The 18,397-nt window shown below is 33.6% G+C and overlaps 1 protein-coding gene and 1 long non-coding RNA gene across 4 annotated transcripts; one reads left to right on the forward strand and one right to left on the reverse strand.

Annotated features, from left to right (window-relative positions):
* Positions 1 to 9,114: 9,114 nt before the first annotated feature.
* LOC148761275 (uncharacterized) lies at positions 9,115 to 12,024 on the reverse strand. 2 transcript variants are annotated; one of them, XR_016027961.1, is made up of 4 exons: positions 11,686 to 12,024; positions 11,517 to 11,613; positions 11,390 to 11,449; positions 9,115 to 10,743 (listed from the first exon to the last, which is right to left on the reverse strand). It is a non-coding gene; the product is annotated as an uncharacterized LOC148761275 (long non-coding RNA). The 2 variants fall into 2 exon arrangements; XR_016027960.1 differs by having other exon boundaries at positions 9,115 to 11,449.
* A 128-nt stretch (positions 12,025 to 12,152) lies between these two features.
* LOC18592855 (arginase 1, mitochondrial-like) lies at positions 12,153 to 14,890 on the forward strand. 2 transcript variants are annotated; one of them, XM_007019774.3, is made up of 7 exons: positions 12,153 to 12,309; positions 12,411 to 12,587; positions 12,722 to 12,881; positions 13,143 to 13,276; positions 13,702 to 13,911; positions 14,199 to 14,309; positions 14,496 to 14,890. In XM_007019774.3, the coding sequence occupies exons 1-7, from the start codon at positions 12,157 to 12,159 to the stop codon at positions 14,754 to 14,756; spliced, it is 1,206 nt and encodes a 401-aa protein (XP_007019836.2). In that variant the 5' UTR covers positions 12,153 to 12,156; the 3' UTR covers positions 14,757 to 14,890. The 2 variants fall into 2 exon arrangements, with proteins under 2 accessions (XP_007019836.2, XP_088665256.1); XM_088809130.1 differs by lacking the exon at positions 12,153 to 12,309 and having other exon boundaries at positions 12,337 to 12,587.
* The last annotated feature ends 3,507 nt before the right edge of the window (positions 14,891 to 18,397 follow it).

Genomic DNA, 18,397 nt, shown 5'->3' on the forward strand with positions numbered 1-18,397 from the left:
TTCATGGAGTAATGATCATGGTCCCACATATTCATCACAACCTATTTTCCATAATAGTTTTCAATCACAAGTTAGAGCTCCTATGCTAGAGAAAAAGCCTTCAACGAAGGATACGTTCATACAATTCATGACAAAGATTGATGCCTTCATGACAAGGATTGATGCCATCATTTAAAGTCAGGTAGAATCAATCTGAAATCTTGAGACACAAATGGGTCAACTAGCTAATGCCATCAATAATAGACTTCAAGATGATAGAGATAAAGTAGATAAAGGAAATACTTTCAACAATCAAGTTCAAGATGAAGAAATTAAGCAAGATGAGGAAATATCTACATCACCACAAGTCAAGCCATATGTGCCTCCCATTCTTTTTCTGAATACATTTGATGAGTTACCTAATGAGATTATAGCAAAAGCGCATTATTCAAAAAGAACTCAATTTGAGAAGTTAGATAAAAGTCAGCCTATTCCACCACCGTGGGTTAAGCAAGCATCAAATCTTGAGTTAAAGGCACTACAACCTCATCTTAGAAGGAGGCTACTTTCATATCTCAAGCTTTTTCCATGCAAACTCAAACCTCAACCAAAGTCAAGCTAGTGACTATAAAGAAACGTTTTTTGGGAGGCAACCTAAGCACTCTAACTTACTTTCCTTTTTTATTTTTATTATTAAATTAGTAACACTTTTTTTTTATAGGTACATGTAAAAAAAAGACAGAGAAATTTAAAAAAAAAAAAATTTTGGGGAAGAGGCTGAGCTGCGGCTCTACAAAAGGGGGGTCGCGGCCTAGTGAAGCCCCCCTAACGCGGGCTGCAATGCCCCTCTAAGCGAGGCCTCGACCTCGCAGCAATTACCCACGAGGGCTGTGGCGCCCACAAAGGTGAGGTTGTGACCTCGAGTTTTGGGCTGCAAAAAAAAAAAAAAAACAAAAGAGAAAGAGAGAGAGAGAAAGCCCACAACCCGTTCACCCCCTCCCAAATTTTTGCCAACCGATTACCCAATAAAACTCCTCTTTTCTTTTCAGTTATTTTTTTTATTTATTTCTACATTAACTTTTATTTATTTTCTTTTTGTAGTAAAAAAAAATCCTCTCAAAAAGTGAGAATGAGAAAGATGACAATAAGGAGGAGGAGGATTAGAGCTTTTACAAAAATTCATCCAATCATCATAGGAGTATTCTTTAGCTTTCCTTTATTTTTTCTAACATTGAGGACAATGTTTAGTTCAAGTTTGAGGGGGTGAATTTATTTTTTTGATGGTGAATATTTTGTGGAAGTTTTAAATTTAATTTTATGTGCATGTTTATCTAGATTTATAAATAGTTTAGGATTAGTTGGTAAAAGAATTTATTTCTTGTTTGAATCTTAGGAATCTAGGAGTAAAGTTGTGTCAATTTTTTTCAATGATTTTTTTTATCCAATGATGATAACTAGTTATCTTGAATTTTTAGCCTTTGGTGAATAAGGTTTTTGTTTGGATTCAAGCTAAATTTTTTGTTAAGTATCATTGTTAGGATGTGATTTCCATAATTTTGAGCAGTATATCTTTTACTTTGAATTATTCTTAATATCTAGAGAAGGTTTATATTGATGTGAATTTTAGATTATGCCATGAATTCTAGAATTTGCTTGATTTTCTTTTGAGGTAAAATCCTAGGCAATACTTAGTTAGGGACATGATTTAGGCCATCTTTGGACAGTTTGAGCGTAAAAAGCTAAACATGTTAAATTTTTATCCCTAGTATACTTCTTTTGAGCCTAATTTTCCTTTTCTTTGTTTAACTACATAATATTGAGCCTAGCCTTAAAATTAAATTTCCAATTTTGCAACCCTCACTCCTAAACATGTATATTGTTTTAGGAAATATAAATTGAGCTAAATGTTGAAAAAGGTGGAAAGGTGATGTTGATGAAAAAAAAAAGTTCAAAATATGCAAAGTTATCCCATTACCTACAATGCAAAGAAAATAAGTTTGGGGGTGTGAAATTGTGAAAAAAAAATGTGTTGAATGAAAAAAAAGTTCAAATGTGGAAGAAAAGGTGTATTAGGAAAAGGAAAATAGAGCTCTATATCTATATATAGGTCCTAAAATAATTATGTGTTTAGGGTGATTTGAGCCACATTAATATCCTTTATCATACCTTGACCCTAGCCATAAATTACAAACTTTATAAAGTCCTATTGATCCCTAACTTTGTATTGGTCTACATTAGTGGAGAGAGAGATGAAAAGTAAACCTATGGAAATCTAGTACTAATTTGAAATTTGCGTTGGCATAAACTCATTCGGATATCATGATATTCTTGGTATAAGATTTCACACACATACGAAAATCCATTCGAGAATGTGCTTGCATTAAAATTGAAATATGAATTTGAATGAGACCTTTGTTTTTCCTTAGATTAATGATTTATAGACATACTTTGAGGAAATTATAAAGAATCATTGAGTTGGTGCACTTTAGCTTTAGTAGTAGTAGTAGCAGTAGTAATAACTATATTTATTTTATATTTATTTAACTGAATTTGATTTTCGTAAGTTAGGTTCTTTTCTATGTTTTGCTTGAGGACTAGCAAAATATTAAGTTTAGGGGGTGTGATAACTATATAATATAGAGTTATTTGAGCTTAATTTTGATAATAATTTGACTTAGTTTTTGTAGTAATGCATAGAAATTAGTAAAATTTTTTAATTATTTTAAATTAGTTATTTTAGGTGAGTCAATTTAATTTTGGTTGCTTTTATGCTTAATTTGGTGTTAATGCAGTTAAGATAGGATTTATTTGTACTTTTGTAGGTGTTTGAAAGAAGAATTTTAGTGAAAGAATGAGAGCAATTTTGAGGTGCAGACTTACAGTGCATATGTTTCGGTTTTTCAGCCACAACTTTCTCTACAAAGCTCCCAATGAAGCGATTCTTAGATAATTGGAAAGACAAGAGAAAAATCTACAACTTTCATGTTTGTCATTTCACCCAGTTTGGCTTGGAAGATAGTCAAAAATCTTGTCAAAGTTGACACACTGTAGCAATCCTAGAGCAATTACGATTTCTGTTAATTAATTTGACAAAGCTGCGACTTACATAGTTTGATGAGGAAATCCCAGCTGAAATTGACTTCTTTCTTCACCCAACTTGGTCTAATTTCAAAGCCTATAAAAATAACTTTTTAGAAGACTTAAGAGAGAGGAAGAGGAAAAAAAAAACACCAGATTGAAAGCTGAGAGTTAAGCTGCAGAGTCATTGAAAGAATTTGAAGAATTCAAGGAGATTTGGAGATCAAGAATACATTCCTTGATTTTTTCGATCTTTTTGTTATTCTTTTATTCTTTTGGTTTTAATGTTTAAATTTTATTCAATGATGATGTATGACTTGATAGGGAACTAAGTTTTGAATCTAAGATTATGATTGAACTCAATATATAGTCTGAATTATTTATCTCTCTTTTACTTGTGTTTGATAGATTTAAGTTGTTTATTTTATTATGTTCTTAATGCTTTTAATTGCCTGATCACCAATTAGATTGAATTAAAAACCTAGGTTAAACCTTGACGAAGGAGATTTAGGTAGACCTTGAATAAAATAGCGTATGATCGAATATACTTAGTTGATTAGGTGGCTTGATTTGCATATAGGGTAGACATACACTTATAAGTCATATGTAGCCAACATTAGAGCACAAACTTAATGAATCTTTCTTCAATTTAATTTGCATAGACATATAGTAAATTAATTGAGAGAAGTATTTTTATGAGAAACTCGATCGAGACTTGTAAATAATTTAAAACTCTAGGTTAGCAATTTAATCCATTAAACTGAGTTAAGAGAGAGAGACAATAATTAGATGAAGTATTGAGAGATATTATAATCTTAGGTCTGGTAGTTAAGTGAGTTTTATTTACTATTTAATTTGAGTTTTAGTTTTAGTTTATTAGTTTAATTTTTTTTATTTTAATTGTTTGGATAAAATTATGGTGCTATAATTTTAATAGTTAATAGTTGGAATTAAACCGTTCTCCATGGGAACGATACTCTACTTCATTACTATATTACTTATTAACGATACGTGCACTTGCGTGAGAAATTAACAACACCACATATGGCTTATAGGTGTATATCTACCCTAAATGCAGAGTAAATCACCTAATCAACTAAGTGCATTCGATCATATGTTATTCTATTTAAGGTCTACTTAAATCTCCTTCGTCAAGGTTTAACCTAAGTTTCCAATTCAATCTAATTCGTGATCAAGCAATTAGAAGTATTAAGAATAGAATAAAAAAACAATTTAAATCCATCAAGCATAAGGAAAAGAGAGATAAATAAATCAGACTACGTATTGAGTTCAATTATAATTTTAGAAAAATAAATTAGTTCCCCATCAAGTGATACATCATCATCAAATAAGGTTTAAATATTCAGATCAAACTAAGAAAATAAAACAATAACAACAAGATAAAACTCAAGAATTGTAGTCTTGATCTTCTAAATCTTCTTGAATCTTTCAAATTCTTCTCAACTTCAATGACTTTATGGCTTAACTCTCAATTGTCAATCGGTGTTTCGTTATTCTCTAAAAGTTTTTCGAAAGGTTGTTTTTATAGGGCTTTGAAGTTAGGCCAAGTTGGATGAAGAAAGAAGTCAATCTCATCTAGGATTTTTTTATTAGACTACGTGAGTTGTGACCTTGACCAATTAATTAGTAGAAATTGTAATTGCTCTAGGACTACTATAGTACTTCAAATTCGATAAGATTTTTGACTATCTTCCAAGCCAAAATGGGCACAGTAGTAAACATGAAAGTTGTATCATTTTCTCTTAGCTTTCCCATGGTTCAAGAATCATCTCATTTGGAGTTCTGTAGAGAGAGTTATAGTCAAAATACCGAAACATGTGAAGTGGAAGTCTGTACCTCAAAATTACTCTCCTACTTTCATTAAAATTCTTCCTTCATTAAACACCTACAAAAGCACAAATAAATCAATATCAACCTTTCTTAATCACATTAACACCAATTTAAGCATAAAATTAACTAAGATTAGATTGACTCACCTAAATTAACTAATTTAAATTTATTTAAATAAAACCTACTAATTTTTATACATTACTACAAGAATTAAGCTCAATTACTATCAAAATTAAGCCCAAATATCTATATGTCATAGAGTTCTCAATTACCACTTGAAGAAAAACTTGATAAACAAGTTCAAGCATGATGACATTTTAGTGATTGTCACCTTTGCTCGAGATTACTGCAAGGTTTCTAATTTCAACAGACATATGAACCAGCTGAAGTAGATTCTTGCGGAAGCCCACTTAGACCTTATGAGAATAGGCCCTAAGATATGGGCATGTGCATGGTCGCTAGTAATGTGATACCAACCAATGACATCCAACATTGCGGAATGTGTTAACTCTTGTTTTAAGCATGCAAGACAAATGCCAATCACTGTTCTGATCAAGTTCATCAGAGATATGTTCCAGTGCTAGTTCCATGACTAGTACGAGGAGACTGTCAAGGTGAGCACGCCCCTCAACCCTTAGGTTGGAAAGTAGTTGAACAAAGGGTTCAATGGTGCGCATCATGAATTTGCAGTCCAGTGCCACACATGCATAAAACTTGATGTCACACGCCAAGGGTATTATGTATTATTTGTTACACAAGATACTTTAGGATGCAATTGGCTAAACACGCCATCCGTGTTAGTCTTATGCATTTTTCAACACATTATAGTATGATTGCTTGGCGTGCATATTTAGTCATAGTTTCCCTAAACCCTAACATTTAAGAAATAACAGTTCAACCTTATTAAGGTTGTTAGATGGTTATGCGCCTCGTTTCATATAGCATAATTTTAGTCTATTTCTTGAGGGTTTCCTAAGTTTAGGGTTCTCCCACAGTTTTAGATTTTGGACACAAAAATCCATCGTTTGTGAAATCCCTATTCTCCTGAAAATTGAGAAGGGTAATTTTGAGTTCTTAGAAGCCACTGTTGAATAGTTTAGTAAGTACATGTCGTATATAATGGTGTTTTGGGTAAGATTTAACCACCATTTAGGTAAGTTTGAATTGTCTCATGCATTGAAGACGGATTAGATGGATGTCAGGCTTGAGGGTTTCCATATTAGACTACTGTTGTCAAACCCTGCTTTGTAAAATAATTATAATGTCATTCACATGCTCGATAGAATGTTTGTATATTTAGAAAGTTCAAGAAATTGTTAAAAAATGATATTGCCCCTAATAGTACCATTGAGTCGATTAAGGCTCGAACTAGTTCAAATAGGAATTTTAAGGTGAAATTAAGAGTCTCACAGTTCAGGGATGACTCAAAATGGTAATTCGGAGTTCGAGGATCAATTCGGAGTCAAACCGAAATTTTCACTAACTAGGGGCAAAATCGTAATTTTTCCACATGTGGACAAAATTTGAGATTTTGAGAGAATTTAGATCACATTTGACAAATTGGAGAATGGTATGAGTATAAGGGATGACAAATATGTCTATGGGCAATTTTTTAGTTTTTGGGGCAAAAATGTAATTTTTCACTTTACGGGGGTAAAAGTGTAATTTTTTAAAATTTGCTCCACCAAAACTTTGAAAAAGTCTAAAAATTTCATGGAAGACATGGATAAGTGAAGAGGACTGAGTGGTAGAAAAAGAAAGTCAAAAAGATGGCTAGAAAAAAAAATAATAAAATATTTAAAAGGTAAATAAAATAATAATATTTTATTAAGCCTATTAAAAGGCTTGAAAATTTCAGAATTCTTCATTGGGAGGGTCAGCCAAAACCAGCAGGAGAGAGAGAAAAATAAGAACAAACACTAGAGTGAGAAAATTCAAAGAAAAAGAGTGATTTTTCAAGGAATCAAGTGTTTAAAGGTATGATTTTTCAAGCTTAGCTTAAAATTTATCATTTTCATGCATTTCTCCTTATTTTTCATGGTTAAATTATGTGTTTTGATGATGGATTCAAATCTGATCATATGGGTTTAGAGAGAGAAAGTTGTTAGATTAATTTGATTTTGAACTATGTTAGTGTTTAGTGTTAGTTTAACATGTTTATGAGTAAAACAACAAGAAAAATATTCATTTTCTCCATGAATTTCTCTAGGCCGAATCTAGCCAATGGTGTGTGAGGATGAGGTTGACTTTATTTTAAGAGAATTAGATGGAAAAATGATGAATTATGAGGTTGAAAATTTAATGAGAATTTTTGGTGCAAAAAATTGAAATTTTTACCCACTAAGGGTAAAAGCATAATTTGTGGTCCGAACTGATAAATTGGACCACATTCACAGTCATTGAGGTATTGTGGATATAATTGGATAATTAAAATTGAAATGGATGAAATTGGAGTTGAATTGGAGATTTTAGAAATTTATACCGTGTATAGGCGAGTTAGGTCGGACACTGTGATTAAACGATTGTCCAAACATTTCACACCCTATCTAGTGCATACGCATGGATAAGAGCCTGAAATAATATATATTGATTTGACACAAATTATTGAATTTTTTGTGTCATGTATTGTAGATAGGTGGTGAGCTATCTGATACGGGTAAAAGACTACACTCAAGGATCGAGAATAGGAGTATATCTACTCCTAGTACAGTGAGTAAACTTACTATCGTCTTAATTATCTAGAGTAGATTTATTTAATGGTGTGATTTTATGAAAAAATGGTTTAATTGGAAAATTATTGTGTTTTATGGGAAAATGGGATTTTATAAAATAATTTTATAAAATTTTTGAAAATTTAATAATGATTTCAAAAATAGAGTAATTGGAGACCTATACTATGATTGTGTTGTTTATCCATGATTTTACATTAAACGGCTTGTGATAAATGTGGGTATGACTGGTTATTTTTATGATTTAAAGAATATGTGAACTGCTTTGATTTGCCTTGAATGTGTTAAGTGAGCCATGTCATATTATTGTGATTTTATTGGTTGGTGGATTATAAAGTGAGCACTACAGTGACGGGGGTTCCATGGACCAGCCTAATTAGAGGGGCACGGTTCTCAATTATTGAGCTTACCTCGATTGGAAAGGCGCGTAGGATAACTCCCGAGGTAGGATTTGAGTACACTTCACGCTGGCCACCACGTGAAATTGGGACTCAGCCAACGTCGAGGAATTGTTGTGTTGTCAGAGGTGAAATGTGTTTGTGTGTGTGACAATAAACAGCCTTGGCGGTCTCGATAAGATACCTTCGCGGGGTATCCCCAAGAATGGATTTTTGGCAAAGGCCAAGTTTTTGAAAAGTACATAAGTCATGTTGAGTAATTGGATGAAATCCAATCATTTATATGGGTTGGGATGAATTATTTTAATTGTCTCCTATTACTCGGCTTTAGATTATTTTGATGATGTCTGTCTACTCACTGAGATTTTATAATCTCACCCCTTCTTCCTATACATTTTTCAGGCTCAGAATAGGCAGTAGACTGTCAATTGCATCGAGAAGTAAATTTCGAAGTTGCATCCTAGAAAGCAAGGTTATAGACTTAAACCTTCTTAGTTATTTGGGAGCCCACGTATCATTGTAATTTAAATTGCATACTCCAGTTTTCTATATTACAATATGTATAAATTTATTTTGTTTTTATGTCTAGAAAATTAATTTTTGATGTTTCAAAAAAATATATATATTGTTTTACATTAAAATAGATTATTTTAATTAATATTTTTATTTTATTTTATTATTCAAAAAAAAAAGAAGAAAGAGAGAGGAATGGAAAAACTGGTACAAAAGCCTTGCGAGGTCTCGAAAGGCATTTAGGGGAAGAATGTCTGTCGAGACTTCGCAACGGTTGTCACAAGCTCGATGGGAGTTCCGGGTCGTGACAACTGTTATATTATTCATAGGGTTTAGGGTGTGGATACACTTCATACCTCACTATCTTAAGATGGAACATGTAACGATCACACCTCAATCTCTACCGGCGTCTGAGTCTTTTGAGAAAACTCGCCAAGTCCCGAATAAGTCTCAACTGAAACTTTTATTAATACATTATATTCATTCCACCAATTTATGCAATTGCTTTGAACCGTATAACTCTTTGTAATATACTTAAAATGAAAAGTCAGACAAATCAACCAAACTTTTATTCCACATAATTGTAAAAATACATTAAGGTCCATAATTTTTGAATTATACACTTTCACGTTTAGACCAATGACTATTTACAAACAAATACATTGTAATCAACTTGACCTCTAGTAATGAAACGACTCGGAATAAAGTGCTATGAGATGCCTTTACCTATCCGCGGTGGACAATATGTGCAGATGAATGCATGTTAGGTCAATCACTTATCTACAAAAAGGGAGATAAGGGGGTGATTCTCACAAACTCAGTGATCATCAGCTCCGTGAGTAGGGTGTAGATGAGAAACAAGCTTAGACCGAAACTTTTTGAACAATAAAACTAGAGTATAAAATGATAACCTTATAAAACCAGATAACAAATAAGGTATTTGTGCCTTGTAAAAATAATGTTGTGAAAATCAGAGTGCAATACTTTCCTTGGCAAACAATGCCGAAAAATCAAAGCATAGTAAAATAGATTTTAATCGTCGAAATCATTTGTTTCCTTCATAAATACAAATGGCAGTATAAAAACACGTAAGCTCCTAAACCTTGTGGCATGTAAAAATAACCGAGTACATCCGCATACATCAATTCATGATCAATATATAAAGCATTGAAAGCTTTTAATTAAAAAGGGGAGCTGTAGAAAAAAATATCTCTCCACCATATGAAAAAGTACGAGTCTAAAAACTCTCAAGTAGGTAATCATAGAAAATCAACCCGTGGACCTTTTTCCAGGTAATAACATTCGGGAGGCCCCCCTCCATTGGATTCCCATAGCCATGGCAATCTCGACGATGTTGGCTGACATTGGAGAAATCATGTGGTCGTAACCACTTATATCAACTCGTGGCCTAGCCACGTATAATCATAGACTATGGCCTAGTCACGTCCAACAAATGGTCGGTGACCTAAAAAGTTTTTTAGCTAGAGCTCACTTGTGCACAAGGGTCACACTATCTCGATATGACATTCGGCCTACTCTCGATGCTCTTGGTTTTGCAAAACCGTTTTCAAAACCAAATCAAGGTCTTCAAGAGTTTTTCTTTAAATCATTTGAAAACAAGATTCAGCAAACTTTCAAAATTGTTTTTCACATTAAAATGAATGGTGTAAATATTTGTATAAAGTTCGGACTAAAACTGACTCACAAGATTTTGTGTTTAAGCCATTTATCAAGTGCAATTACTTGCGCATGTCACACAAAGATACAAGCTACAATTTTGATGCAAAACATTGCAAAAGGGCTTGTTTCTCGGTTTCTAAACACTTTACATATATATATATATAGTATACACAAAACACTTGCAAACTCAATTTGAATTCACAAATGCTTATTGTTTCTACCAACTCATGCTTTCCACAAAAGCAGTGTATAAATAATTTTAAACCATGTATTTAAATCACTTATCATTTTCTAGCAACTCATGCTTTCCACAAAGGCATTGGATAATACTATACATATACTTTGATATAGCATAAAATCGTTTAAAATTGACACTCCCTACTCACCTCTCTTGGTGGGATATTACCTCACCAAATTAAACTCCTTAGGTCCTCAATTCATCGAGATGACTTGCCGATCACCCGTTTTCTCCTTGAATTATGTCCTCGGCAATTATCTTTCACTTACTCAATCTCCTGGCAGCAATTAGTTCTAAAATACTTTTAATAACATTACAATTCATTTGTCTTACATTTGCTGCCCACGTTTACTTAAGGCTTTTATATCCTATTCCATTCTCTTTCTCATTCAAACACTAATCATCATCTTAATAACTCAAACCATGCTAAAATCACTATTCTTTCTCAATTAGCCTTTGCATATTCATATGTATATTGACATTTTTACTAAAGGAATTTATAACCTTTACATGCATAATTCTTTATATTACATGTACCGGCAACTTATTTATAACATTAAGTGCCCATTTCAACATTTCCAAGCAACATTCATCATTTTCCATCTCATATTTTCATAGCATTAACCACGTATATGGCAACAACAATCAATCTAATTTCACTCAATTATTTCCAAGCTTACATGCATAATTTGTCTATCTAACTTTCAATGCTTTGTTTCCCAATCTTCCATCCACATTATTCATCCTTATTTCTTTCAAACAACATAGCAAGCAACTTTAACATTTTTAACTAGCTCATGCATTTTTAGATCTTTCCAACAATCATCATTCTTCACAATGTGTCTTTCAAATTTTCAATCAACACAACAATAGCCATTTTCTCAAAATCTTCTAACCATACTTAAAGCATTATACATATTTACCTTTGAGGTTGCTTGAGCCTCGCATGCACTCAAATATTCTTCCAAGTTTCAATCACCAAGCTGCCAACATTATTCACAAATTATTTTCTTAACAATGCTACAAACCATAGGCCTTAAAACACAATACCTTGCTTGGCTTTTCTCTTTCACTTTGAATCCATCATGCATCCAAGGGTGTGATGGCTTGCATGTCACTAAATCCTCTCCAATCAAGCTTTTCTTTGCTGCCACAATACATTTCTTATGGTTACCAACTGTTTGTCAAAACATAATCAAACCAAAACCACAATGCGTACCCTTGTTTCTCTTAAAACTTTGGAACCAAGCTTTCCTCTTTCCTTAAGCTCCATGATTCCTCTCTTGCACGTCGAAGATTCCTTTTTGGGTGATGAAATGATAAACTCAACAATGAAGAGCAAGGAACCCACGGTTTCCTTGAATCCTCACAAACCCGGGCCTTCCCCACTTTCTTTCTTTCTTCCCCTCTTTTCTTTTCTCCTCGGGTGAAACCTTTCAAGAACCAAGCTCTTTCTCTATTCTCTCACAATGGCCGGTTCTCACAAGCTCTCCAAAACCAATTCTCACTTTTTTTCCATTTGAAATTTTGCTATTATTTGGCCACCCACTTAGCCAATCAAATTGCATGCACACTTTTGCCTTTTTATTCTATTTGGCCACCTTGCCAACCTATAAGATTTCATGCATCCAATTTCCATCTCTTTTAATTTGTTGAATATCTTTTTACATTATCCATCCCATTCACCTTCATGCATGGTCGGCCATTCAATTTACGCTTCCATTCTCCCATCAATTTATATCTTATCTTATCTTATCTTTCAAGGAAACTCTATATAACTGAATTATCAGTATCCCTTTCGACTCACTCACTCTCTCTCCCGCCTCTGATCTTCCTTTTCAAGGTACAAATGCCACGACTTTTGCTTCTTATTATAAACTTTTGAAAGGAGAAGTAATCTTTGCTTGTTTTCTTTCTTTCTTTTTTGTTTTTTCCTATTTTAAGAAAACCTCCAATTCTTCGCCTTTCATTGCGAACATGTCAGCCATAGGGCGGAGCAGAGGAATTCATTATTTGCAGAAACTGAGTGCTGCAAATATACCTTCTGATTTGATCGAAAAGGGCCAGAGTCGTGTAATAGATGCTTCTCTCACCCTTATTCGCGAGAAGGCAAAGCTCAAGGTTTTTTTTTTTTTTATTACTCATTTCCATTTCATCATTCAATCCTTTAATTTCTTCTTTTGACATGATTTTGAGCATCAAGTTTTGAAGATTTTTAACTCAGTAATCTGAAAGTTGCTAATTGTATTCCCTAGGGTGAGCTTGTGCGTGCTTTAGGAGGTTCTTTAGCATCCACTTCTCTGCTTGGAGTTCCCTTAGGACATAACTCGTCGTTTCTTCAAGGACCGGCGTTTGCTCCTCCTCGAATTAGGGAGGCAATGTGGTGTGGTAGCACGAACTCAACCACTGAAGAAGGTAGCTTCTTAATTGCCCTTCATAAGATTTTGCTTATACACTTTTTTTTGATTCTCAGAACAGATATTGATATCCCATCTCGATGGGTTAGATGTTATCATATCATTTAGACCTGAATGTGTATGCTCTGTTTCCGACTGACAGTTTTAACCGCTCTGATAATCATTGTAATGGATTTGGCTGACATTTGGAATCTAACTTAAAAGGGTTTCTTGCTCTGAGTTCTTAATAGTGTTGTCAATCCTTTCCTTGGACCTGCAGGGAAGGAACTAAAGGATCCTCGGGTGCTAACTGATGTTGGTGACCTCGCTGTCCAGGAGATCCGTGATTGTGGCGTAGATGATGATAGATTGATGAACGTCGTAAGTGAGTCTGTCAAGATAGTAATGGAGGAGGTGAGTTTCCGTTTAACTCTTGGCTTCTTTCTTGAGAAATACTATTATGACGAATTATGATGATCATTTTAAGATAGGGCTACTTACATATTTAGATCTTGAATTTATACTCAATTTGAACTGCTGGAGTTTGTCTCAGAAAAGAACCTTGTGATAATCCGTGTGGTTTGAGTTGGCTGGAATTAGTTTAATTTATTGTTTTCTTTCTGCTTTCCACTGGTACTGGTTTGTTGGTCTTCGTGCTGGAAGTCTTTGATTAATCGTTCAATATTTCTCACCAACGCTTTTTGGTCGAGAGGGAAGATTAATGGTGTTCAGGGGGCCTTTGATCTATATGCTGGTAGCAATCAATACGAGAATGTCTTTCTAGAACCTCCTGGTTCAGATAGATGAATATCGACTCTTTTAATGTCCGTGCTTTTCAGGATCCATTACGCCCATTAGTTTTAGGTGGTGACCACTCAATATCTTATCCTGTTGTACGAGCTGTCTCTCAGAAGCTTGGTGGACCTGTGGATATACTTCATCTAGATGCCCATCCTGATATTTATGATGCCTTTGAAGGAAATAAGTACTCGCATGCATCTCCTTTTGCTCGAATTATGGAGGGTGGTTATGCTAGGCGGCTTTTGCAGGTAACTTTTACTTCAGTATGCTGTATAAATGGCTATTATATTCTCCCATTCAACAAACAGTTCTTAGACCAAACAATAACTCCAACTGAGGTAGTTTAACAAATGTCAGTGAAGTTTTCTGGAAGTATTTCACCCATTTGTATTGTAAGTTGTATATCTTGGATGTGAGGTAGTGACTTTGCAATCTGCTATAATTTCTTTTCACCCGCATATTTTCTTTACCAAACGCACACAAGGGATAATATATCTCGCTTTCCAACTAATTGTCTCAAGTGCCGTCATTTTAGGTTGGGATCAGATCAATAAATAGTGAGGGGCGCGAACAAGGCAAAAGGTTTGGAGTGGAGCAATATGAAATGCGAACATTTTCAAGAGACCGTCATTTCTTGGAACACCTGGTCTCCCTCTTTCTCATCTTCTTTTCCTTGGTGTTCTTCACCTGGCTAACATGCTTTCACTCGTCAACTTCATTGCATAAAATTTTTTGTCTTAGAATTGAAGACTAGAAAACCGGTTGTTTGGTGGAAACTGAAGAAAATTACAATGTGAGACTAATAGTAGTGCACTTGTACATGCTTTGACAGAAACTGGGGGAAGGAGTAAAGGGAGTGTATATTTCCGTGGATGTGGACTGTCTTGATCCCGCCTTTGCGCCAGGGGTGTCTCACTTCGAACCAGGAGGTCTTTCCTTTCGCGATGTTCTCAACATCCTACACAACCTTCAAGGCAATCTCGTTGCTGCAGATGTGGTAGAATACAACCCACAACGTGACGCCGTTGATGGGTTGACCGCAATGGTTGCGGCTAAGCTTGTAAGAGAACTGGCGGCTAAGATGTCCAAATGAAACGATGATTTTTGTGTTTCTCTGTGTTACGGTCATTGGGTATGATATCAAAAGCTACCCTCAATCGAATAAAAGATATGGCTGTAGACACAATTTATATATATATAAGTAATTAATATTTATATGTGCTTTTATTTTTATGGTACTATTTTATTTTATAGTCAAGGCTAATTATCATTCAACTCCAAATGAGCTTCTTTGGAACTTTACCGGAGCTTCCCATGTTTCTAAGCCGTTGGGAATCTCAGACCTTACGTGAAGTTGAATGCTACATGACCAATAAGTTTAAAAGTTGGACTCAATACTTGTTTCTGTGACCCAAAAATAGACCCAGAAGTAAGTAAGATCAAGATCTCAGATCAAACTAAGCAAATATAACTAAGTTTAATAAATTAGGATTAAAACCAAATAAACTGAAGAACAATCTGGAAACAACAAGAACAACTTGAAAAATTGGCCAGCTGGCTTAAAATAGATAAAAGCCGGAAAAAAAAAAAACAAAAATGTACAAGGCCTTTGTTAAGAGTGCCTTGACACCCTAGCAGAGGCCACTTGGTTCCTCCACCAGTCGTGGAGTGCATCCAACTACTGGCAGAGCCAAAAATTAGGGAAGCTACAGATCCTTTATCCATATGAAAGGTAAAAAAGAAAGTCTTAAAAAAACCCTAGAAACCTCAGAAAAAACCTCAACAACCAATCTCAAATGAACCCTACATCCAATTTCAAAAAACCCTAGAGACCAAAAAGCCACAATCAAGAGATAAAAAAAAAGAAGATGCCAAAAACAACAACAAAAAGCAACCCAAAAGCCCTAAAAAAAATTGAAACCTAGAAAGGACCACTGGGTTTCTTTTTGTTCTTTCTTTTCTTTCGAGAACTTCACGGGGTTTGGGGGTTTAGGGTTCAGAGATTAGAGGTTTTGGGCCATCGATCGATGGTTGAGAGAGGAAAAAGAGGTAGAGTTTGAGGTATGGTTTTTGGGGCTTAGAGAAAAGATAGAGCACCGGTCAATCGAGAGAGAGTGAAGAAGAGAAATGGGGAGAAAAGAGAGGGAAACTAGTTTATATACTTAAGGCTAAAGGTTAAACGGTGTCGTTTTAAGAGAGTGAAGAGGAAACATATCCTAGTCCAAACGACGTAGTTTGCAGAGAAGGAGCTACTGTGTAGGCACCAGACGGTGTGTTTTGGGGACACTTGGTGGACCGGTGCAGCAAGTTTGGGTGCCTTTCCACAAGTCGATAACTTGGGCCACTCCTAGCTCAGCAAGGTAAAACCTTTCTACTTTTCTTTATGGATCTGTTGTGGATTGGGATATTGGTGCTAGCCCATTTCATTTGGTTATAAATACATTGTTTAATGATGTAGGATTAATTTAAATAATTTTAAAAAAATGTTATAAAAATTCTATATGATATTAAACAGCAAACTATAAAAATAATAATTAAAAAATAATAAAAATGTTTAAAATATGTTTAACTATAAATTTAGAAAAATTATAAATATTTATTTATAAAGGTAGATTTAGTCTTAAAAAATATACATATATATATATATAAATAAATATTTCATTGCAAGGAAATAGATTTAGATGGATGAGAGAATATATATAAAAAGATAAAAAAAAAGAAAGAAAAAGAAAAAATATTTAGTCACAAGAAATAGGTTAATTGAGCAAGCAAAATAAAATTTATTTGGTCTTAATATTAAGATATTTATTTATAAAAAGGGTAGGTTAATTAAAATATACATATAGATAGTAATAGAGTGGTTAATTTTGAATTAACTCCAATGATGGAATTTCACCAAGGAAAGCAAATAATTGCTATTTTTGAGATGATTTTCCTGAGTGTGGAATTCAATAAGGGTTTTCACCAAAACGTCTGCATAAATCCTAATATTATATTCCAATATCTAGTTAATTCAAGTAGCTATCTTAAATATTTAAAAGAATAAATTCATATAATATCCTATTTAAAAATTTAAACCAATATAGTTATTAATTAATTCAAACAATTATTGCAAACAGAATATTAGTGAAACCTATTCAATAAAAATAGTTCAAAAAAATAATAATAATCCATAAAAAATTTAATTATCAATCTAAATAAAATGTTTCTCCAAAAGACATATAGTAAAAATAAAAGAAGTATTTAATCATATTAAAACATCAACTATATTACTATAGAAATTGTAATCAACAAAATTATATTCATAAACGCGTTCATTTGGCATCATTCATGATTTTATCTTGCATAGCATACAACACGTTTATTTTGCTAATAGGATGAGAATCCTGATGATAGGATTTTCTCGAAAGACTTGTAGAGATGAATTCTTTCAGGGATATCCCTAAGTGAGGAAAACTTAGAGATTTCACCAAAGCATTGGGATGATCTACAACTGATTTTTCGATACAAGGTTTTCACTTCCCATTATTTAAAATTGGTGAATCATGACATTATTTCAGAATTGCATCATGTGCATATGTAAAGCCAAATAATCAAACTTCAGTTTTTTTAAAAAATAATAAATAAATAAATAAATAGTAATAATAAATTAGAAAGAAAGATTAGAAAAAGAAGACATATAAAATCAAAACTAGAAAATATATATAATATATATAGGAAACATAAAAATAAATAAAAATCAATGTTCAAATAGGGTAAATATGATTAAATGGTATCGTTCGTGGAACGAACGTCATAGGAATGCTAATCCTTCCCCGTGCATAACCATACTCTTGAACCCACTCCAAAATTTGTAGACCAGTTTATTGTTCTTTAGACAAACCTAAAATCAATTTAGAACCTCGTTGACTAGAACAAATTCAATAGGTGACCAATCACACCTAGAGAAAAAAAAATTAATTGCAACTCTCTAAATTTTCACGTCTAGCGGTTAGGTTCCCAAACTCACACGTTATGACAACTTGGCGACTCCACTAAAGGACCCTTTTGAGAGTCGAACCATTAATTAATCATAAGTTATCCTTAGCCTTACATAATTCAATGTTTCCTTTAATCTCAAGAATTTATTTTGTGCATTACTGTATGTTGCATTTATTGTTTCATTATTGTTATTTTACTACTTTTAAATAATTATGGGGAATTTAGGATAGAGGGACATGAGACTATTGATCAAAGGTTGGTACATTCCTTCACACATGACACATCTTGCATTCATGCATAAGCCTCATACCCGAGCTTTATCCTTTGTTAGGAGGGAGTTTAGTAACTATACTCTTGTGAGGTGATAACCTCCGCATGAGCTAATGAAAACTCTCACTCAGATTGAACTTAGTCCATTTGTAACCTATAATGTGTGAGGATCGAAGTACCTTACTAGTCCGAGTGGATGACAGTGAGGAACAATTTAGGAACCTATAGCTTCGTTCAAACCCAAACTCAGCATATAGAATACTGTAAGCAACCTTCTCCTAGGTAAAGCCTTACTCGTGAAAGTATACCTTTTAACTAGGCACACATGAAGGAAAATCTCTTACTCCCTCTATTTTAAATTTTCCACTAAAAATAATAAATCGTGGTGTAAAAAACATTTGATGACATGATAAATACCCATGATCTTAATCATTGTTTTTTTTTAAATGCAAGTTAATATTCTTTGGTCTTATTTATTCTCCT

Source organism: Theobroma cacao, chromosome 8 (assembly GCF_053813885.1).
Source record: "Theobroma cacao isolate CCN51 chromosome 8, ASM5381388v1, whole genome shotgun sequence".
NCBI lineage: Eukaryota > Viridiplantae > Streptophyta > Magnoliopsida > Malvales > Malvaceae > Theobroma > Theobroma cacao.

Excerpts from the sequence above, each read along its gene's own strand:
- LOC18592855 (XM_007019774.3), top strand. The coding sequence starts at position 12,157 with ATGCATGGTCGGCCATTCAATTTACGCTTCCATTCTCCCATCAATTTA. Across the intron at positions 12,588-12,721 it reads GCGAGAAGGCAAAGCTCAAG|GGTGAGCTTGTGCGTGCTTT; the intron begins GTTTTTTTTTTT and ends TGTATTCCCTAG. Across the intron at positions 12,882-13,142 it reads GAACTCAACCACTGAAGAAG|GGAAGGAACTAAAGGATCCT; the intron begins GTAGCTTCTTAA and ends TTGGACCTGCAG.